Source organism: Emys orbicularis, chromosome 17 (genome assembly GCF_028017835.1).
Source record: "Emys orbicularis isolate rEmyOrb1 chromosome 17, rEmyOrb1.hap1, whole genome shotgun sequence".
Lineage (NCBI taxonomy): Eukaryota > Metazoa > Chordata > Testudines > Emydidae > Emys > Emys orbicularis.
The window spans coordinates 2,207,456-2,230,490 of record NC_088699.1 but is presented as its reverse complement, the minus strand read 5'-3'; the positions used below and the strand labels follow the sequence as shown (position 1 = coordinate 2,230,490).

The 23,035-nt window shown below is 54.6% G+C and overlaps 1 protein-coding gene across 1 annotated transcript; it reads right to left on the bottom strand.

Annotated features, from left to right (window-relative positions):
- Positions 1–6,492: 6,492 nt before the first annotated feature.
- Positions 6,493–22,293, bottom strand: NEK8 (NIMA related kinase 8). The gene is made up of 15 exons (XM_065418440.1): positions 22,247–22,293; positions 20,093–20,298; positions 18,713–18,945; positions 16,646–16,777; positions 16,229–16,437; positions 15,613–15,692; positions 14,858–15,039; positions 14,439–14,589; positions 13,536–13,612; positions 12,159–12,276; positions 11,696–11,846; positions 11,220–11,383; positions 10,824–10,982; positions 10,395–10,553; positions 6,493–6,521 (listed from the first exon to the last, which is right to left on the bottom strand). The coding sequence occupies exons 1-15, from the start codon at positions 22,291–22,293 to the stop codon at positions 6,493–6,495; spliced, it is 2,097 nt and encodes a 698-aa protein (XP_065274512.1).
- Positions 22,294–23,035: the final 742 nt, after the last annotated feature.

The window sequence follows — 23,035 nt, the reverse complement described above, 5'->3', positions numbered from 1 at the left end:
GGGGGATAAGACAATGAGCAGAGCCAGACTAAAACTACCACCCTCCAGCCTCCACTTGGTGCTCTCAGAAACCAAAGCAGCATGTAGGAATATTTGTCCCTTTCCCCGGAGGCTGGCAGAACAGGTCCAACCACCGTTTGCTGCCCACCGGCTGACAGGGTGAGGAGCAGGTGTCTGGAGTCTAACCAGCCCATGCTCTAGTCCTTGTCCCATTGAGGGTAGCAGTTGCTATGGTAACTTTTGGGTTTAGTTTTCCAATAGCAAATGGAACATGGGAGGGATTCCTGAGGTAAATCCCCATCATGACGCTTGCTGCTCGTGTTCTTCTCCCCAAAAAGTCTTGTTAAAACTAAGAATCTGCCAGGGTCTGCCTGGTGGGAGCAAAATCCAGCCCCCCTGCATTTGCTAGAACCAAGGCAGGCACAAAACTTGTGGGGTGCAGGCTACAGCCCCCCATACACAGCCCAGGGGGATGTGGGTGATATCCCAGGGAATCAGGCTCTGTGCTAGCAGCTTAATCTGCCACATGCATGGTCTTGCCCTACCTGCTGTCAAGCACCTGGATATATGACAAATGGGTGAAACGAATGGGGGCCTCCAAATTTAAAAGAGGGTCTCTGCCAGTGCATGCCAGGAGTGCACTGGGATTCCTCTCCAGCAGACTGGGCACCAACCCGACTGGAACTGCAGGCCCTTAACAGCCCTGGCTGATCATGTGCGGCTGGAGACCAGTCCTTTCCTAAGATAGGCAGGAAAGGTTAACAAACAGGCTTTGTAAAGGCAGGGAGCTGGTGGCAGAGTGGGCTAAACTTTAACCAGCAGGAATTTGCTCCCTCACTTTCCCAGAGCTCCTGGAAACGCTACACGTGAGAGATTAACCACGGGTGGCCTTATGAGAGCAGGCTGGGAAATACCATTAGAACACTGGGCACATCTGGAGCTTGTTGATTGGCCCCCGATGATGTCCCACCCGGTCTGGCATGCTGGGTACATGGCCCATGGCGTGTGGGTAACTATTCTTCCCACTCGGCTTTCTAGTAGCCATAAAACTTTTCAGGCAGGGAGCAGGTCCCAGGGGAGCTCTGCATTCCCTTCCTGGTTCTGCCACTGAGTCACAGCATGACCTTGCATTACCGTTCTGCCAGTGTCAGGGAAGCCAGATACAATGGGATTATCCCCTAAGCCCTCCTATAGCAGAGATGGCTCTTAGCCCTTTTGCTTACAGAAAGAATACATTTAAGGCCTTAGCCATGTCCAAGCTTTAGCTCGCTTTGGGAACACAGTTAGGGGCCTGTCTACACACACAATGGACACATGTTGTTCAGTTGGCACTGGAGTTGTGGTCTAGGCTGGGGCCTGGCTTTGAAAGCTGGTCCCATCCCCCCAGGCCAGCCAGAACAGGGTAGAACATGCTCCTCCAGCCATAACTCCACTTAAAACATCTCTGTACACATCTTTCAAACTGGGGGGAGGCCAACACGGATGGGGCTCTAACTGCACGGTGTCAGTGTCCATGTGGCGAATGGGGACAGAACTTCGCTAGCTCACAGAAGTACGTGCAGCTCCATGAATGGAGGCCTGCGGGGACTCTCAGATGAAAGGCGCTACCAGGCTACAGAGTCATTATTTCTATTTATTGCACTTTGATGTTTAAAACTACTCAGCCTCTAAGCCCGCTGCAGAGAGCGTTTCTGACTCATTAGCTAGTGGGAACACAAAGTCATCAGAAGGAGCTGGCTGGAGAGACGGGACAGCCTGGAGTGAGGAGTCCCTGTCCCTGCCATGGGGGTTAATCACCCCATTTCAGAGCCTGATTAGTATCGGATATTGTGTCTCTGGCTCCCTCAGGCCCAAATGCCTCTAGGCACATAGGTCGTAACTAGAAATACCTCTTCAACATGGGCAATACATGACCTCACTCCAAGCACCACCAGAGCAGCTCCTGTACTTATAACCTCCTCAGATACCCTGACATACCACTCCCAGACAGACAGGCAGTTCTCCTACACCCAGTGCCCCCAACAGCCCATCACAACCCTACTGCAAACTCTCTCTCTCTCCCCAACTTTCAGCTGAGACTGGAACAAAGCGGCCTGGAATTTCACCAGCTCCCTAGGGATTTTCTACTTCTTGAGTCCCTCCCCTCCCTCTTCCTGGTGTTCACACAGGGAGATCGGATTATGGAGGCCACTCCACTCCCGGGACATGCTTAGGAGAGCTACAGAAACTACATAGTGCGGAGTTTCATGCCCCTTCCCATTCCCGCTGCCTCTGAGTCACTACGCCAAGTGATGGGCCTTCAGCTTTTCTTCAGGAATGTGAACGCTGCACAAGATCCACCTCAAGCTGGAGTGAACAGGAGGGAAATCGGGTGCCTCAGCAGCCTTGCCCTTTCCAGCATCATCTCCTGAACATGTCATTTTTTCTGTCCATCCTCCGCTCACCAGGGATAGCTGAGGGACACTGCCGCTCTGGAATAGTCCCGTGGCTGAGCTGTCCTCTTCACCAGGACAGGGCCCATCTCTCTTCCTCTACGCACTCCATGGCGGTGGCCCCGTGGAAAGTGCTCTGGCTTTGGAAGTGAGCTGAGAGTAGGGGGCGCACACGAAAGGGGTACATGCACTTCAGTGCCTGTGGATGTGGGGCTCCTTGCCCTTGGCTGGGATATGTACTCTACACACAGGACTACGCACAAGCAAACAAGCCGCTGATAGGATAAGCGGGAGCTTTCACTAGGGGTGGCATGAGCTTGTGCGGGGAAACAAAGCACAGACTTGAGGAATGGAATGGCCTCTTAGCTCTGGCTGTTGTGCCTGAGGCAGGGAGGACATGCCTCAGCCTGTAGTTTCGAGAGCTCTATTGTTGTTCTGGGGCCTCTTTGTTTCTTTTCCCGAGCTGGGTCACAGTCCAGTATTAAATTATTCAAATGACCTTGCTGAACTCTGGGGCTTCAAAGATTAACTCCAGTGCTCAGCAAATACCAACAGTGGCTGTGAATTCCTGCTGGCTCTGGCCTTAGCCTGGGGCTGCAACACCCCAAACTACACACACACCAAGGTGTGACATGAGTAAGAATCAATGGGGTAGGATGACCACACGTCCCAGTTTGGCCGGGACAGTCCCTTTTTTAAGCCTTGTCCCAGCCGTCCCGACTTTTTTGACAAAACTGGGCATTTGTCCTGTTTGCTCTTGCTGCCTGATGATCAGTTGGCAAGAGCAAACTGGACAAATGCCCAGTTTTGCCAAAAAAGTGGGGTGTGACCCCCGACGGGGCAGGAGAGCAGCAATGCCAGCCCCACACGGGAGGGAGGGCTCAAGAGAGCGGCTCGGGCCAGGTCAGCCCCAGGTGGGCGGGCAGCAGGGAGGGCTCAGGCCCAGGCCGGCCCCACGCACGGAGGGGAGAGGGGTCCCGTGCAGTGTCCCATTTTCCCTTTGGGAAAACATGGTCACCCTACAAGGGAGGTTACTGGGTCCTTCCCCTCTGGCAGCACATGGTTAATGAGTTGGCTCCTCGCTTCATCACAGTCCATAATGCTGCCATCCCCCATGGACTCTGCTGAGAAATGGCCCTTCAGTGGCCATAAACCAGCATCTCTCATGCAGTAAAAGCCCCAGAAGAGGCTCCTGAAGTGGAGTTGGTGCCAGCGGGTTTCACCTCGACAGGTACTTTGCCTTGGGGAGATCGGCAGGTACTTCGCCTTGGGGAGATCGGCAGGTACTTCGCCTTGGGGAGATCGGCAGGTACTTCGCCTTGGGGAGGAGTTTTCTTGTTTCACTCCAAGGGGACACAGGAAACAAGGCGGCTGGTGTAGGACTTTCCAAGGGACTGGTTTAAGGTGGATTTCTACTCAACTCAACGATACTTTATTGGCAGGAGCGGCTGTACAAGTGCTCCCAAAGTGAAGGACAGAGACCTTGTGCTGTCAGAGGCAGACATGGTTCAGCAGGTAGCTGCCCTGCCTAGGTTACGGAGTCACAACCCCCCTGTCCAGTGGCCATTACTGGCCAGTTCTGATCCTCAGGCAAGTCTCTCCAGAGGCAGGAATAGCATCTCCCTCTGGGAAGGCACCGTTTTCCCTCAGCCCTGGGTCGGTAAGCAGACTGGCCAGGCTCTCCGGAGGGAATCTCTCACCAAAGCTTCCACTTTGGAAGTGCCTCCCTGGAATCAGGGTGGACTTGGGGGCTGACTGTCAGAGGTGCTGAGCACCCACAGCTCCAGGTCAGGTCAGTGGGAGCTGCACGCGCTCGGCTCCTCTGGCAGCCTCTCCCTGGGCTCTACAGAACAGAGCCGGGGCAGGAGATGGAGCTTGCTAGCTGGTCTGAGGAGACATTGGCAGGAGGATGCTATTCCTATAGGAGCTGGGGCTGCCCTACAACAAGAGGTCTTTGCTGAAACCATTAGCCCAGGAAGGCTGCGGTGGTTTTCTTAGCCCTACGAGCGCTGCAATCCCCTTGGTTAAGGGTTGCCCCGACTCACAATCCTGGATCCGACTGGGGGCAGAAAACACCTCCACCTAAACAAGGGCTCCTGGCAGCCTCACAGTGACCTACAGCAGGGAGAGGAAGGGCCATGAGACAGGCTCACCCGGCCCAGCCAGGTACGCACCGCTTTCGTCAGTCAGCACTGGCTTGGAACCGATCGAGAGCCATTCCCTACAGCGAGCCCTGGATTCTACTCCCCTGGTGAGCTGCACCATTTCGAGGGCTAGAGAGATCCAATGAGCATGTGCAGTGACCTGATCTACAGCCCCTTAGTGTGAATAGAGATTCCAAAGGCAGCAGAGGGGGATAGCACAAGGCAAATGCCAAGAAAACAGACACCTCTGAACAACAAACAGGACTTTCTGGTGGTAACAGAGCCCGATTCTTCCCACCTCTGCAGAGGACAGCCACCAGGGAAAGGAGGCCTCGCTCTCCTGGCGGAACACAGGCAAGACAGGAATGTCCCCAGTCAGCTCCCAGCGCTCCAGGGGACACCGCTCCTCAGCCTCTCCAGAGCCCCAGCACCCAGCGGGGACAGGAAACGATCTTTCATCCTGCAGTCGTAGCAGCCAGACACCACTGGAGCCTGTCAGCCACTGCCAAGTTTTGCCTCAAATCAAACAAAGATCCACAATGAAATAACTAAGCCAGTGACTCTACCAGCGAGTGAAAGCACAGCCTTTATACACAACTGACTGGCAAGTGTGTCCTAGTAGAGTGAAAAGGAGGGCTGCTAAGATAGCTCAGAGACAAAAGCTCTTCAGCAAATGGCCCAGAGTCTGGGGTCAGTAAAAATGGGAATGATCCTTCTGGTTACATCAAAAGATAACTCCAGTCTCTGGCAGGAAGAGCCCCGGGGAGGGCCTCCTCCTTCCTCATGGTCAGATCGAGGCCAGACCTCCAGTTACTCACAGCTGCTTGCCGCGATACTGCTGATTTTCAGTAGCAGAGGTCTAGGCTGTTGGACAGTGAACTGGTCACTAGCAGGTTTCAGAATAGCAGCCGTGTTAGTCTGTATCTGCAAAAAGAACAGGAGAACTTGTGGCACCTTAGAGACTAACATATTTATTTGGGCATAAGCTTTCGTGGGCTAAAACCCACTTCATCGGATGCATCACTAGCAGGCTTTAGAGATCTGAGACCAAACCTTAGCCGGGGCATCCAGAACTAAGAGTCGAAGGACCCAAGTCAAGCTGTGATCGGAGAGTTAAAGTAGGCACTTGGGAAGAACAGCCCAGGGCCAAGCTGCCTACACACAAGATCACTGTTCTCGCTCGTTCTGGCGGCTGGCAAAGGGCCAAGTGGGTCATGGCCCCAGAACTTTGGTAGCTTGAAAACGCAATGAACTCGGTCAACAACTGGGCCAAACATTCTTCAGGAATAAATAGACTTTAAGTAAAAGAGTTTTGCACTTAGTCATCCATCATAGTGCCTGGGGCCATAACAACAGACGTTCCGGTGCAAACGCTGACAGCTCCCTCCGACACCAAGCTGCCAGCCCACGCTTTGTAATCAGAGTCAGTTTTCACGGAAGTGTGAAAATAAACCGAAGCCCTTCTTGCTGGTGGCAATCACATATGCAATGCTACAGTGAAATCACTTGAGTGGGGCCCTCTGAATACAAGACAGGTCATGATCACCCTTCATCCTTGATGGAGAGATGTGGCCTGTCCCAGCAGGTGCTGCTCCATGGGGCAATGTCCTGGGGGAGGCTTCAGGTTCCAGCATGCAGTGACCCCTGTTGATCTGAGTGGCTTGACATCTCTGTATTAACGATAAGGGCATCAGTTCTGTGCATTCCATTCTCTATAGATCAGGTGTTCTCCGGCTCCTGGCAAGCACCAATGCAGCCCATGGTGTTGCCCCAGCACTCCAGAGCCCCGTCCTCCAGGCCTGAGTAACACGGAGGCAGGCAGGGGAGGATATGTGCGCCATGCAGGTCAGGAGATCAGAAGGAAGCTGGCTATGTCCATATGGAGGCAGTGCAGTTCGCTCCTCTCAGCCCGTTCCTCACTGGGGGCCCGACTCTTCCCCTGCAGCTGAAACACAAAGGGCAGAAACCAGGGATAAACGCAGGCGAAGTGTCCGATAGAGCACTCCACCGGGGGGCTAAAATCAGCAGTATCCTGTGGCTACCAAGCCAATAATCAGGCTGACAGGCTTTGTGGTTCTGGCTGCCCCGGGAAGCCATTGTGAGGCTCTCATTAGTACACAGAGCAGAGGACGTGGGGCTGGCATCAGAACTGCCATGTGCACTGGTGCTAAAGGATTAACAGAGAGGCCCTTTGTCTTCATGTTGATTCTAAAGGGTCTTCTGGGGGGTAAAGAAACAGTGAATCCTTGAGGTCTGTGCCCCCCTTTCTCCCCCCACTGGGTTAGCCCCGAAGGGGAAGAGAGACTCTCTCCAAAGGAGTTCTGTGCCGCTGGACAGGCTCCCACTTCTCATTGTTAATTCATTAGTGGTCCCTTCCTGACTGGGGTTGCTTCGGCACGGAGGTTTGCACTGCTGAGGTCTGACTAGAGTGAGCAGCAGGTTGCAGTACAGAGCTCACAGCAAAGCGGGTCGCAGGTACTGCTCCAGTCCCAGGCAGCTGCAGCCAGGGAGCAGACGCCAAATGCTGGAAAGAAATTGCACTGAATGGTGACCAAGAGAGAAGGACAGGTTGGGGCAGTAAGGAACCACTGTGTCCTCAGCACAGAGGTGCTTGTTAGTGATGGGCCTTTCGTACGCCCCGTGTCGGGGGACTAGGGCTATACCACAAGCAGAAGGTTCAGACAGGTTCTCTCTTCTGGGAAAAGCTTTCCAAACCAACAGTTCGAACCAACCCATTCCGTGGGCTTTCCATGCTACCTGCACTCTGGGACCCATGGAGCAGGGCAGGGCTGGGCGCCGTTTGCACGCAACATTTTGGTGGCTCAATTCACGATCCCGAATGTTATGCATTTGGGTTCAACAATAAATCAGGGAAAGACTGTGAGGCGCTCAGATGGGACCGCAGGGGGGGAGGCAGATACAGACTTAGGCTGGATCGATACAGATACAAGAATGTTTTCTGACGCTTAATCAAGGTGCCCAGTGGAGCGTGAGGGAACTAGAAGCTCCTCCCTGCTGGGGACAATTAGCCAGCTAGCAGGGGACGGGGAAAGGGAAAAGCCAGAGTCCACACTGCAGGGGTACGAGCAGACCCACCGATGTGCTGACCCAGGCTGCCTTCACGTACCCTGGCACAGGAAGGGCAGGTCCGAATGTGGGCTTATTTGAACCACGTAATGATGCTTCCTTCAGACCGAGGGAAGAGAAGCCACAGGCCGTTGCTATTTTTATCAAACCACAGAGAAGATCCAGGAGCCAAAACGATGCCTCAAATCTCAGTTTCTATTTAGGCAAATTCAATTGCTCTGAAAGCGGCTGGTTTGGGAAATGCTTTGGCTCCATAAACATGGCCACCAGCACGGCAGCTCCCTGCAGGCTTCCCCTGACCAACCATAGCAGGAGGGCATTAGGAATCCAAGGGGCTCCTCCTTCCCCCACTGCTCTTTGCTTTGCTGGGTTGGCTCAATATCGCTACAGCAGCTATGGGGTGTAGCACACAAGAGAGATGGATTCTGTGCTTTGCCTGGGGCTGTTCTGATTTCAGCGAAGTCACCATGGATTCCAGAAACCAGCCAGCTGGGAACCAACGGGGGGGCCCTTGGCCCTTGGCCAGGTAGGCACTGGGAAGAGCTGCAGAGGTGCTCCAACCAGGGGCGAGTGGGCTTTGCACCACTCAGGAGCTCATGTGCTCCCCCCCTTCCACTAGCTGATGCATGGAGCAGTGTTCAGTGACTCCAGAGGGTGCTGCAGGCAGCTCAGGAATAGGTCTCCAGCCTGTGACCAATCCCCAAAGCGCAGACACTGTAAACACTTGGTACAGGACGTCCGGATTGACAGGGCTGAGCAGGGACCCATTGCAGTGGAGGCTGTTCCGGTGCTCTGTGGGGCCAGGGTTCACTGGAGAGGAGTAAATCCAGATTGCAAATGTGTCAGATTCCCTGGTTATTAGCATTTGGCCTACGGAAGAGCAATGGAACACCCCAGCTAGACAGTGCAGCACCCTGCTTTCCCCGAATCGCCATGAGTTTTTTTTTTGAAAACTCATGGCGATCGGGGCAGGTCCCGGATGACTGGAAAAAGGCTAATGTAGTGCCCATCTTTAAAAAAGGGAAGAAGGAGGATCCGGGGAACTACAGGCCAGTCAGCCTCACCTCAGTCCCTGGAAAAATCATGGAAAAGGTCCTCAAGGAATCAATTATGAAACACTTAGAGGAGAGGAAAGTGATCAGGAACAGTCAGCATGGATTCACCAAAGGGAAGTCGTGCCTGACTAACCTAATTGCCTTCTATGATGAGATAACTGGCTCTGTGGATGAGGGGAAAGCAGTGGATGTGTTATTCCTTGACTTTAGCAAAGCTTTTGATACAGTCTCCCACAGTATTCTTGCCGCCAAGTTAAAGAAATATGGGCTGGATGAATGGACTGTAAGGTGGATAGAAAGCTGGCTAGATCGTCGGGCTCAACGGGTAGTGATCAATGGCTCCATGTCTAGTTGGCAGCCGGTTTCAAGCGGAGTGCCCCAAGGGTCGGTCCTGGGGCCAGTTTTGTTTAATATCTTTATTAATGATCTGGAGGATGGTGTGGACTGCACTCTCAGCAAGTTTGCAGATGACACTAAACTAGGAGGCGTGGTAGATACACTAGAGGGTAGGGATCGGATACAGAGGGACCTAGACAAATTAGAGGATTGGGCCAAAACAAACCTGATGAGGTTCAACAAGGATAAGTGCAGAGTCCTGCACTTAGGACAGAAGAATCCCATGCACTGCTACAGACTAGGGACCGAATGGCTAGGTAGCAGTTCTGCAGAAAAGGACCTAGGGGTCACAGTGGACGAGAAGCTGGATATGAGTCAACAGTGTGCTCTTGTTGCCAAGAAGGCTAACGGCATTTTGGGCTGTATAAGTAGGGGCATTGCCAGCAGATCGAGGAACGTGATCGTTCCCCTTTATTCGACATTGGTGAGGCCTCATCTGGAATACTGTGTCCAATTTTGGGCCCCACACTACAAGAAGGATGTGGAAAAATTGGAAAGAGTCCAGCGGAGGGCAACAAAAATGATTAGGGGTCTGGAGCACATGACTTATGAGGAGAGGCTGAGGGAACTGGGATTGTTTAGTCTCCAGAAGAGAAGAATGAGGGGGGATTTGATAGCAGCCTTCAACTACCTGAAGGGGGGTTCCAAAGAGGATGGAGCTCGGCTGTTCTCAGTGGTGGCAGATGACAGAACAAGGAGCAATGGTCTCAAGTTGCAGTGGGGGAGGTCCAGGTTGGATATTAGGAAACACTATTTCACTAGGAGGGTGGTGAAGCACTGGAATGCGTTACCTAGGGAGGTGGTGGAGTCTCCTTCCTTGGAGGTTTTTAAGGCCCGGCTTGACAAAGCCCTGGCTGGGATGATTTAGTTGGGAATTGGTCCTGCTTTGAGCAGGGGGTTGGACTAGATGACCTCTTGAGGTCCCTTCCAACCCTGATATTCTATGATTCTATGATTCTATGAAGGAAATCCCAGAGTGGCAAAATCTGGAGGGGCTCAGTCCAGAGGCAAGTCAAAATGATGCCACGACAGGCAGGAGCATCCCAAGGATCTGTGGCCCAGCAGGCATGGAACGAGCAATAGAGCATTAGTGTCCCCCAAAGCACACAGTGTAATTAGCCAGGAGAGATCCGAGGGCAGCGGGGGCTGACAGCTGGCTAAGCACACTCTGCCCCCGCAGCGCTGCCGGGCATGACCCCTCTAGGGCGCCAGGTAGGGCTTCAGTTTAGGTCACCTGAGCTCGCAGCAAGAACAGCTGTGGCGAAGAACCCTATACTCACGTTTCACTGCCAGCAGTGTGTTCCCATGGCAGCAGGCGACAGAGGTCACCAGGTAGGGGTGGGTCTCCTCCAGCTGCACAGGCCTTGGAGTCCTGGTCTCCTCATCCTTCCTTCCCAAGCGCCCGCGGGCTCCTTTCCCCCAGGTGTACACCTCTCCCTCTGGAAAGGAGACATCTGGCTACAGACGGTTTCTCCCAGATTGACCATGAGCTCTGCTGACCCTCCTGTCTCAAGTTACAGAGCAGAGTGCCCTGCCGAGCAGAACAAGTGTGCCCCCCATGCTCCTCTCAGAGCGGCCATACGAAGCATGGTGGGCCTGCAGTCTGGAGCAGAGCAAGGCTTAACTCACCAGCAGCACTGACTCCTTGGCTAACAGCTCAAGAAAGCCAGGAACTGCTGCAGCACAGGACACCAGGGCTTCAATCTCACCTGCTCCAATGGCCACAGTGAAGGCATCGCCACAAGCCACCATGGTGATCTTAATCGCTTGGAGTCCCACAACCAGGTAGGGCACACGGCTGGTACGGCAGGTGCTGGTGCCAAGCTGCCCGTGTTGGTTGCTGCCAAAGGTGTAACACTGGCCAGAAGCTGTCAATGGGGAAGACAGAAATGAGGAGTCAGCGACGCTCGCCTGGTCAGAAAGCAGCAAGATGGCACCGTAAGAGGCCAGTATTCCAGTGTCTTTCACAGCGCTGAGCGCACTGCCCTCACAGCCCCAAAGGTTCCCAGGCTGACGTGCCGTCTGGAACCCAAACCATACGGGGGGAAGCAGTGTCCCCTCACATTACCCCTCCCAGTGCAGGTTTCCCAGGGCCACCTCCTCACCTGTGACTGCAGCCGAATGGGCTGTTCCAATATCTGCACACACCACCGGCTCTTGATTTAAGGGCCCTGACTGGACACACGTGAATGTAGGAGCTTCTTCCACCTGATCCCCCAGGGCCGGCTCCCCCTGCTCCGCAATCTTATCCAGGCCCAGCTTGTTAAACCTGCATGAGGAGAGCAGTCCCAGGGCTGAGCAAACATCACATATTATAGACGGAACTTCTTCAGGATGCCTTGGGCCAAAGCCATCCCGGGCTAGCTGCAGTGAAGCCAAGGGATGCTGAGAAATGTCCCATGACTGTGACATAGGGCCCATTCTTGCTCGACACCAGAGCTGTCTGCAGCTCCAGAGACATACCCATTACTGAGCTTCTTGCACTGCTGGAGACAGGACACTGAATTAGATGGGCCCTGGGCTGATCTGCTGGGGTGACACCGCTGGTCCAGAAGGCAGGGAAACATCCCTCTTTTCTTACCTGTTGCTCCCACAAGCAAGAATCTGGTTCTTCACCGTCAGGACCATGGAGGAGTCAATACCACAAAGGACTTTCTGAGCCTCGTGTTCAGGCGGAACAGCTACCTGCTGGGGAGAATTGTGGGAGTCCAGAGTTCCCAGCCCAAGCCGACCTGGGCAAAAGAAATCGTTTAAAGAGACGTTTTGTGTCAAAATACAAACCAAAGGCATTTCCCTGAGTAACAATATCTCGAGCGGTGACTGCAGGGGCCCGGATGCGGGACACGCCCAGCAGGGGGCACTGTGTGTAGGGGGCAGGCACCCTGGCTGTGGGGAACTGCTGGCTGCTCCAACCCCAGTCAGTTTCACACAACGGTTACCTTCCAAACAGTGCACACAGGGAGATCAGTAGGGACTGGGGAAGCAAAAGGGGAGGGAAAATGACCCCTGATCATGCTAAGCAGTGGCAGCTAAAATCCCCTTACCATTGTCCCCTCTGCCCCAGGCGAACACTTCCCGTTCGTTGGAAATGGCCAGCACATGAGACGCGCCACAGGCCACCTGCACAATCTCGTAGCCCAGCAGCGCCTCCACGATCTTAGGCTGGTAGAGAAAAGAACAGCGTTAGCCAGCTACGCCCTCCCCGTCAGCTCACTGACTGACACCTTACTGCAGCAGGGCTGCCTCCCCGGCGGGCGCTGCAGAAAGGCAAGGCAAGGAGCAGAGCTCCATGGATATTCTAGTTCCTATCCCAGGTTTTACCCTATATGAACAATATTTCCATTTCCATAGTACCTTTTGTCCCAAGGGATCTTAAAGGTGTTTTGCAAACTATGTATATACAGCACAAAGGAAAATGCAGCCACCTCTGGGGTAAATGACAGCTGCCAGGCAACCAAGTAGCACAACAGTTTGGGGAGGGGAAACGTTATGACAAAGGCAGCAGGGAAAATCTCTACCCTTGTGACAAAAGCCCATGCAAAGCAGGCAAAACTTGGTTATAATGTTTCATCGGAAAGATCCACACCCAGGGCACTGCACGGAAACTACTAGCTAACTCTCCCGTGAGGCAGATGGGTGGAGATTCCCCATTTATCTCCTCACCTTGTTTTTTCCCTGCTGTGATAGAGTCAGATCTGACACATCCCTCCCATGGGCCTCATCCTCCTCAATCTTCTCAGGGAAAAGCACCATTTGCTTAACTATGGTTGAGCCACCAATCTACGCTCCTCCACAGCAGCAAATGGGAGGTGTGCACAGCTCTCAAGCAGAAGCCAGAGGATAACACCCAACGAAGCAGTGCAAGGGAGCACAGAGACAAACAGGCCCAAACCCTCATCCCTGGCTGGATTTCACATGCTATCGCCACCAGCCAGCCAGGGTGGGCTGGGAAACAGCCCAGAGAGAGGAGGGGGAAAGGAGAGTGCCTTTACAGCTCCAGCACTTTGTCCCAATCCGGGACGCGTGGCTCTCCTTTGAACACTGGCTCTATTGAAAAACAAGTTTCCCAGTGAACCGCAGCAGCTGCAGGGCTGAGACTGAAACAGCCAGGTGTGTGATTGGAAGCAGCGGCAGAGTCTGGGCCCCAGCCAACAGCAACCACAAGGCAGCTCTCGACTTCCCTCGGCATGTTGCAACCCCACATTCAAAGACATCTTTGTGCAAATGGGGAGGGAGAAGCAGGCTGAAAAGCAGGAGAACAGAGCTGGGGGGAGGGAAGGGAAAGGATCCGGTTCCAGAGCCCGCCAGCGTCATTTGGATGCATACAGCAGGACTGCTGCAAGTCCGCTCAGGGCCAGGGAGAAGCTGGACCACGTGACATTCAGTATTTATCGGTGTCCCCAATTCCTTACACTACAAACCTGTGTTACATCAGTGAAGTTTCCATGCCCCAAACAACCATTACTGCCACTGCCAAAAGTCATGATTATCCCCCTGTCTGGAAAAGCAAAATAAAGCCACGTTACAGCCATTCACGATACGCTGTGGGTCCACACAGCCCTGGGTACTAGCTAGGCCACAGACCACAGCATCCAAGCAGTCCCAGCGTCCCTTGGGAGCCCTCGCTGGCTGGCAGACGCTGCAAATCCCACACGGATGCCTTGGGCTAGCTGCTAGGGGGATACTACAGGAGGGGTAGTTTAGATGGGGCTCAGGATTCTTGAGAGAAGAAGCCATAAATGTGCTGGGACAAGTCACCCAACAAGAACTAACACAAACAGGGGATGATGGGCAAAGCACTGAGATAACATTATTCCAGCTGTGTACGCAGGAGTTTCTCATTCAACAGTCTGGAGAGGTGCTAAACACACAGAGCCCTTCGTTTACCAGCCACCCAGCCCAGGGCCAGCAGGAAGCATGGTCAGAGATAGGACAAACACACACATTTGAAGTTTGCCAGTTGCAAATCTGTCACTTATTCCCCTGATCCCCAGCAGAACTGCAAACACACACGGCTCCCCACGGGCCATCAGAAGAACCTCACTGTGCAAACAGTGCACATTCCACGCTAATGTCGCTCAGCCAGGCAGCTCAGACCAAACGCAGCTTCGAAGATGCTTTCATGGAGTTTTCAGACCCTGTCTCCCCGGGTGCTGCTGAGGACACGCGGCCCTGCAGGGGGCTCACAAAGACTCATTGAATTTGGGAAGGGTTCTCTGGCACATGGACTTTGGGACTAGAGCCCTGCTGGGCATGCCCCGTCAGCAGGGCTGCTTTGGGAACCCCCCATCCGTGCAGGGGGGCAGCACAGCTCTCGTCCATACCTGTCAAGCAGGTTGTGAAGAGGTCACCACAGGACACATGTTTGATAGTCACTCCGGACTGGCCTTCCAGGAAGCGGGACACAAACTGAGGCTGGAGCTGCTCTGTGGCCCCTGGGAGGGAGGGGCCTCCAGTGGCACCCATTGGGGAAGCCTGGCAGGGAGAAGCCAAAGGGGTTTGAAATGCACTTCGCTTGCAGCTGGGCTTGGGTGAAAAGAACAAGTTAGGGGCAATAAGCCCACCCCCTGCAGCCTCAGTGGTCACCAGGAGCAGCCAGGGATTTGCCTGCTCACTGGGGGGGGATGTGGGGCCATGGCATGTCTGGAAGCAGGCTGCACTCCTCCTCTGAGACCCTCTGCCCAAGCCCCTTTGCTGACAGTGGTTTATTGCCCTTGGCTGCCGCCTGCTTGCCATTGCTCACCTCCCACATGATGAGCCTCCCTGATTTAGTGATGCCGGCCTTCTGGGTTCTCCCTGCAGAAACCTGCACCACTTCTGTGTTGAGCATGGGCAGGCGGAGCGGGGTGGTGATTCCGCTGCCCCAGGTGTAGATGGAAGACAGGGGAGGTGGGATTCCAGTCCTGGCTGAGCAAACTCGAACACCTAGGAGTCCAAATGAAATACCATCACCCCAGCTTGCCACCCCCCAGCCAAGCTATAATGGGCAAGCAAGTGACCCTAGCCATACTATGCAGATGCCCACCCGCAGTGGAGGACAACACCCAGTTAGACAGAGGGGCTAAATCAGCTGGCAAGAACAGGGCCTGGGACCTCTGTCTGAGGCTCACCAGGGGCTGCAGGGAAGGCTGCTCACAGCAGCTCGCCAGGGCGATGCCAGCAGGAGGAGGGGAAAGTAGCCTTCTACTCTAGAATTTGCAGAGGGTAGATGGGCTGCTACAGCTCTAGCTATTCATCACCCAGGGACTCTCAATTCCCAGCCTGGGTGCGCTGCAGCACAGGGGAACGCAGGCTCCAGACGACAAGGGCAGGAAGCCTCTGAAGGGGCTGATCTAGAAGCAGCACTGGCTAGCTCCTGGGTCCCACCAGCCTGGGGCTGGAGTACAGGTTCTCCGAGGAAGGGGATTTAGGGTGTGAAGTGCCTGAGTTTCATCTGGTCAATACAAAGGATTCTCCTTTGAAATGAAGTTCTGCTGAATACACCATGCCCGGCCTTACCCCTGGGTCTGGCACTGGTCACTCTTCCTCCCGCTCTGTTGTGGGTCACTGGTGGCACTGTAGCTAATGGCTTCTCAGGCCTGTCAAACCGAAATGCACAACTTCTGACTGTTCACTCGGACAGCCTGGCCAGCATTAGCACTGGGCTCACAGAGGAGAGGGAAACTTTATCATTAGGGCAGAGTGAACTGCTGAGCATGGCCTGGTGCAGGCAGAGTCAGGGCAGTTTCCTGGGGACAGCTCTTTAAGACCGGCTGGCTGGCTCTCTGACAGCATCATGGCCTGTGTGAGGTCATGCTGGCCCCAGGGTAAGGGTGAGTGAGCAAGTGCAACACCATCCAGCAAGCTCCTGAGACCGGAGGTGAACCTGTTCTCCCAGTGACAGCCCCTCAGCAATGCACCATCTCCTGAGCCCCCACCTGTGCTGGGCATGAGCCTGGGTCCTGTTAGCCTGTATGCACGTACCACAAGCACAGCTGGTCAGTGTCCCTTCCTAGCTCCAACCAAGTAAAGAACTGACCCTCTCAGAGACCTCCTGGGAGCTGTGGCAGCCTCTCCATCCCCATTCCCTCCCATTGCTAGGCCCCAGAGAGATGAGCGCAGCAGCACCACTTGCCTTCGCATTTTGACACTGCCCACATCAGTGTAAAGGTTCAGAAGTGGCCTGATGCAGATGGCCTGGGCCATGATCTCATTCAGCTGGGGCCGTTTGGAAGGGTCCAGGTTGAGCATGCTCAGGATGAGCTGGCGCAGGTCTGGGCTGTATCGGTCTGAGATGGGAGCAAATGTCCCACTCATGATCTTTAGCACCAAGGCAGGCAGGTTCTGGAGAGTATGGAAGGAAGATAGACACACATGGTTAGCAGAACCCTGGCTGCTGCATGGGCAGAGAGGCAGGAAACGTCAGGAGCAATGCAAGGTCTTAGAGAAGAGCACTGCAGGCTCTGTGGGAATGCAGTAGGCACAGCCCAGTGTGGACGTGTTTCTGGAATTCACGTCTCTGCTTTAAGAAAACCCCAGGCCCCAGCCTTACTGCAGCTTCAAAGGCTCTCTTGAGACTGGCAAGTTCGTAAAGCACACAGCCCAGCGCCCAGATATCGCTCTTCTGGTTGTAGGGTTTCCCTTCACACAGCTCCGGGGAGATGTAGCACGGAGTCCCCACAACCTAAGAGAAAGAGGCACAGATGCATGATGGCACTCCGAGTCCAGAACCGTGGCAAGGAGAGCTAAAGATCAACACCCATTACAAAAATGACTTGACTACAGCACAAAAGAGCCAGAGTTCTAGGCGAACTGGGAGGGGCGTTAGTTTCCCTGCTATTGATTACTGGCCGATGATCTTCCCATGATAAAATTGCTAGAGGATTTACCGTTTCTTCCACTACTAGAGCATGGCTCCCTCTCCCATTTAGCACTTAGCTCCAATGTGGACTTCTAGCCAACTGAGGGGCTCAGATCACTTAGTGATGCCAACCAGATCAGCTTAGATGGGGAAAGATACTGAGGTATCAGGCAGAGAGAAGATTAAAAAAGAAAAGACAGGACATTCAGCCACTAAGAAAAGTGTGCCATATCAGCCCGGTCTCAGAAGAGGCTCTCTGGTGCTAACCTCTCACATAGCAGCACTTTCTACCATCTCTAGTTGGCTAGGAGACTCCATCCCAGCCTGCTGGACTGTGACCTAACCTTGGTTATCCAAGACTCTGTCACATCCCATCTGGACTACAGCAATGCAATGCACCTGGGCACAAAGGCAACAGGCCTCAGGAAACTCCAGCTAGTACAGGGTGCCACAGTGAGTCTCCTCAGCACCACGGGCCATCACAAGCCCGGCAGGCCTGTCCACCACTCTCTGCGCTGCCTTTCTGCAGCTTAAGAGTCAAGTACAAGGACTCAGTCCTTATCTTCAAGGTGCTCAGTGGCTTGGGCCCAACATATCTAGGAGCCTAAAGCTTCAGGATGAGGACTGTGGTCAACAACTCCACCCCTCTGGAACAGTGGGACTTTTTACCCCAAGGGCAAAGCTGGTCTGTGCAGGAGGAAGAACTTCCACAAGGCCAGTGCCAGAGTGTGGAACAAACCTCCCCAGGAACTACGGCTCATCCCAACACCCCCCATCCCCTCCCGCTGCAAGTGCCAGGCCCCTGCCTCCAACCAGCCTTCTCCAGCACAAACACGCAGAAGCAGGGTATTTTAAAATAAAAAACAACACACAACAACAAAGCCCTACCAAAATGAACCAATCCACACCACACACAATACTCCCCTGGGGACAAGGAGGAGAGCAAGAACAAGCCACATGTGACAGTTGTTTTAATCCACTATTGGAAGGCATTCAGACACTATGGAAATGAGAGAGAGAGGAACTGACAGAATAATTTTCATGACTGCAGCAAGACAGGCTATCAAGGGAGATTAAGGGTATGTCTTCACTGCACAAGAAGATCTGTTCTTATCTTGGGTTAAAGTAACAGTGAAGACGTACCCACTCAGCTTTTAACTCGGGTTAACAGCTCGAGTTAAAGCCTATAGGGCAGCCTGGGGTTGAACTCCAGCTACTAGCTTGTGTTAAAAGCGGAGTTGCTGTGTCTTCACTTGTGCCAAGTATCAGGGGGTAGCTGTGTTAGTCTGTATCCACAACTTGACACCTCCTCATCTATTATTGGGAGTGGACTACATCCACCCTGATTGAATTGGCCTTGTCAGCACTGGTTCTCAGCTCCCTTCTCTTCATGTGTCAGTATATAATGCCTGCATCTGTAACTTTCACTCCATGCGTCTGAAGAAGTGTGGTTTTTACCCACGAAAGCTTATGCCCAAATAAATCTGATAGTCTTTAAGGTGCCACCGGACTCCTTGTTTTTGTGTCTTCACTGCTACCCTAACATCAGTGAGCTAACCGGAGTTAGACACCCACAGAGCGGAAAGATTAGCAGTAATATTGATTATTTACTGACTTGTCAAAATCTAAATCACAATCGCTGATGCAACCTAATCTCAGGCCCACTCTCCCCACACGGAGGCACAGAAACAGATCAGATCAGATGGAAAGAACTTCCCCCAGACCTCGGAAATTTGGGAACTCTCAGCAGATACGCACTGTGTAGGCTTTGCTCTTGCTGCTCAAGATTTTTGAGATGCCAAAGTCTCCAATCTTGACGATCATGCGGTGCTTGTCCAACAGAATGTTCTGAGTCTTTAAATCCCGGTGCAGGATCTGTTTGGTGTGAACATGATGAAGGGCCAGTAGGATCTGCACAAAAAAGTGCAGGATGGTGTCTTCATCCAACAGGGAGTTGCAACGTTTATGAATAAACTCTGCCAAGGTGCCACCTGGGATGGATGGCAAAGGGCAGAAGGGCCATCAGCAAAGGAAGTTTACCAGCGCTGGCATAATCTTAACCAAAAGTAATGGAATTGAGTCACAGTATCTTAACTACACAATTGCTGCTGAATGAGCCAAGGATGTCCAAAGTCATACAATGCGCCAATGGAGCATACCACGCATTCTCTGAATGTAAAGAGAACACTCGCAGCACAGCACATGGGATGCAGGACCAGCAGCAGAGGGGTTAAAGTTAGCACCACACTGTCAATGGCAGTGCTGCCTCCAGGGCTCAGCAGGACAAAGAAATGTGCTAAAACCATACATATCAGAGCACTGTGGGGAAGCAAATGTCAATGGGAGAACAAGATAAGCCTGTTCTGCATAGGGAAATTCCCCTTGTTAAAGTACCCACATGCTATTGAAAGGGGCCCTGTCATGTAATGCAAGCCCAGAATTCAGGTTTTATATGAAGCAGTTTTACAAACCCTCACGTAAATGTTTTCTTGATTTAAAATGGCAAAGCAAATCATGTGTTTGTTTGAATTGACACTTCTCCAGGCAGCTCTACTGCTCCAACACTGCTGCCCAAAAGGGAAGCGGACAAAACAAACAGAAGGGAAACGGACAGAACCCCCAAGTGAAGAGCAGAAGGGAACACACAGATCAGTGATGAAAAAGCTATTTTTAAAACCCTTTCCGTTGGGATAAGCGCTGGCAATGCTAATAATGCAAATGTATTTTAAAATGTTTTCAAAGAACAGGATTTTCAACATGGCCAGGTCCCTTTGAACAACAAGCTTATGTTATCCTGGGGACCTCCAAACCATTTCCACAACAGCCTTACATGGGATATGCTTCAAGATAAGGAAATAGGTGACAAAGGACAGGAGTGAGCACCTCTTCCAAGGGAAACAGCCTTGCCAAACAAAAGTCAGGCCTGTCTCAAGTACCAGGGACATTGCTGGATTCTCCTCACCTTCACAGAGCATGCAGCCCCCTGCTTTTATGGATGCCTTGTAAACCAACCCACTCAGTTGCTGATATATTTAAGTCAGGCACTCCCTAAAGAGGCTCATTCACCCAGATCCAACTACACGGGGGAATCCAAGAAGCTCTATCCCCAGCCCATGCCCCTCCTAACCAGTGTCCCACCTGGTGCATACTCCATAGCAATCATAAGAGCCTTGTCTTCCAGGAAGTTCTCGTAATATTCGATGATATTGGGGTGATTCAGTAGCTTCAGCACCTGACACTCATTCTGTGCCGCCAGCCGCTCGTCCTTCGTCATCTGCTCCACAGGGATCTGTTTAATGATCACTAGCTTCTGGTCAGCCTTGCGCAGACACAGGTGCACTATTCTGTAATAGCACAAAGCAAGGACAGTCTGCATTAGAGGGGAGACCAGCCATGCAAGAGATGGGATGGGAAGTAACTAAACAAGGAAAGGGGTGACCAGGCCTAGAGCCAGAACAAGTGATATGAAGTGGAAAACAGCACCAGATGTTTGCCAAATGCACGTGTCCAAAAACCCAAGAGACACAAGCAACACAGGAACCATTTCGGGGGCCTGGTCCCCACTTCCACCCCTCCCCCAAAGTACAAGAGGAAATAAATGCAGTGTTTAGAGCACAGGACTCCAGGGCTCCTTCCCCAACCTTGACACTGTCCTCCTGCATGCGCCTAGGCAAGTCACACCTGGTCTCAGTTTCCTCAGCAGTAAAATGGGAATAATAGTGATTCCCCACCTCTCCGAAAGCAGTGCACTGAGTTAGCGATGCAGAGTATTATGAAGACACTAACTGTGAGCCCTGCTCCAGTTACGCATCCCCAGTTCCTTTGGACTAAGATGGTCGGCTCTAGATGTCTAGCCCCAGGAGCTTTATCGGTGAGAAACACTGGCCTCCCACCAGGCCTAGCAGACCATGGTCTGTTATCTGCCCCCAGCCCATCCCCCGCGCTCCGCTATCTGCCCCCAGCCCATCCCCTGCGCTCCGCTATCTGCCCCAGCCCATCCCCCGTGCTCCACTATCTGCCCCCAGCCCATTCCCCGTGCTCCGCTATCTGCCCCCAGCCCATTCCCCGCGCTCCGCTATCTGCCCCCAGCCCATCCCCCATAATCCGCTATCTGCCCCCAGCCCATCCCCTGCGCTCCGCTATCTGCCCCCAGCCCATTCCCCATAATCCGCTATCTGCCCCCAGCCCATCCCCCGTGCTCCGCTATCTGCCCCCAGCCCATTCCCCGCGCTCCGCTATCTGCCCCCAGCCCATCCCCCATAATCCGCTATCTGCTCCCAGCCCATCCCCCGTGCTCCGTTATCTGCCCCCAGCCCATCCCCTATAATCCGCTATCTGCCCCCAGCCCATTCCCCGCGCTCCGCTATCTGTCCCCAGCCCATCCCGCATAATCCACTATCTGCCCCCAGCCCATCCCCCGTGCTCCGTTATCTGCCCCCAGCCCATCCCCTATAATCCGCTATCTGCCCCCAGCCCATTCCCCGCGCTCCGCTATCTGTCCCCAGCCCATCCCGCATAATCCACTATCTGCCCCCAGCCCATCCCCCGTGCTCCGTTATCTGCCCCCAGCCCATCCCCTATAATCCGCTATCTGCCCCCAGCCCATTCCCCACGCTCCGCTATCTGTCCCCAGCCCATTCCCCGCGCTCCGCTATCTGTCCCCAGCCCATCCCGCATAATCCACTATCTGCCCCCAGCCCATCCCCCGTGCTCCGTTATCTGCCCCCAGCCCATCCCCTATAATCCGCTATCTGCCCCCAGCCCATCCCCCGCGCTCCGCTATCTGCCCCCAGCCCATCCCCCATAATCCGCTATCTGCCCCCAGCCCATCCCCCGCGCTCCGCTATCTGCCCCCAGCCCATCCCCCATAATCCGCTATCTGCCCCCAGCCCATCCCCCGCGCTCCGCTATCTGCCCCCAGCCCATCCCCCGCGCTCCGCTATCTGCCCCCATCCCATCCCCCATAATCCGCTATCTGCCCCCAGCCCATCCCCCGCGCTCCGCTATCTGCCCCCAGCCCATCCCCCATAATCCGCTATCTGCTCCCAGCCCATCCCCCGTGCTCCGCTATCTGCCCCCAGCCCATCCCCCGTGCTCCGCTATCTGCCCCAGGGCTCCCTCCTGTCTCCCGGTCCCTGATTGGCTGCCCCGGGGGGGGGAGGGGGAGCTACCGCATCACCATGTACCGGGGCTCAGCCCAAGGTGTCCCGCCCCCAGATGCCACGTGGCAGCGCTGCTGCCCCCGGGCTCGCGGGAGGGGACAATGCCGGGTGCCGGGAGGGGGTGTCTCACCCGAAAGCTCCTCTCCCCACCACCCGGATCCGCTCGTACTTCTCCATCACCCCCCAGACCCGGCCCGGCTCCCCCCATCTCCATGGAGACGCTTCCGGGCTCCACTACGGCGGCCGCGGAGGAACATGCCGCCGCGTTCCCCGCACTGGGGACCCCTCGCTGCGGATCTCGCCCAGGATCGCTGCAGGGGGCGGGAGGCAGCAGAGCCGTGGCCGCTCACAACAGCGGGGTGCGGAGCCCCGGGCGCTTGGGGGCACCACGAGGGTGCTAATGGCCCCAGGGTACTAGAGATATACAGGGAGGGTGCCCCACAGCTCCCAGCGCCCATGGAAGGTGCCCCACAGCTCCCAGGGAGGGTGCCCCACAGCTCCCAGCGCCCATGGAAGGTGCCCCACAGCTCCCAGGGAGGGCCCCCCATGGCCCCAGTGCCAGAGCTGGGGGAAGATGGGCTCAGGCAGCGATACCCCCGGCCAGGGCCGGCTCTGGCTTTTTTGCTGCCCCAGGCAAAAAAGCCTCCGGCCGCCCCCCCCCCCCAGCGAGGGGGGGGGAGGGCGGCGAGCCCCGGCGGGGGCTCCGCTCTTCCCCCGGCGGCCGGGGGGAGGGCGGCCGGAGCCCTGGGAGGAGGGCGGCGAGCCCCGGCGGGGGATCCGCTCTCACCCCGGCGGCCGGGGGGAGGGCGCCGGGGGGGAGGGCGGCCAGAGCGCCCGGGGGAGGGCGGCGAGCCCAGCTGTGGTCCCGCTCTCCCCAGCAGCCGGAGCGCCGCGCTGCCCCCGTCCAGGTGCCGCCCCA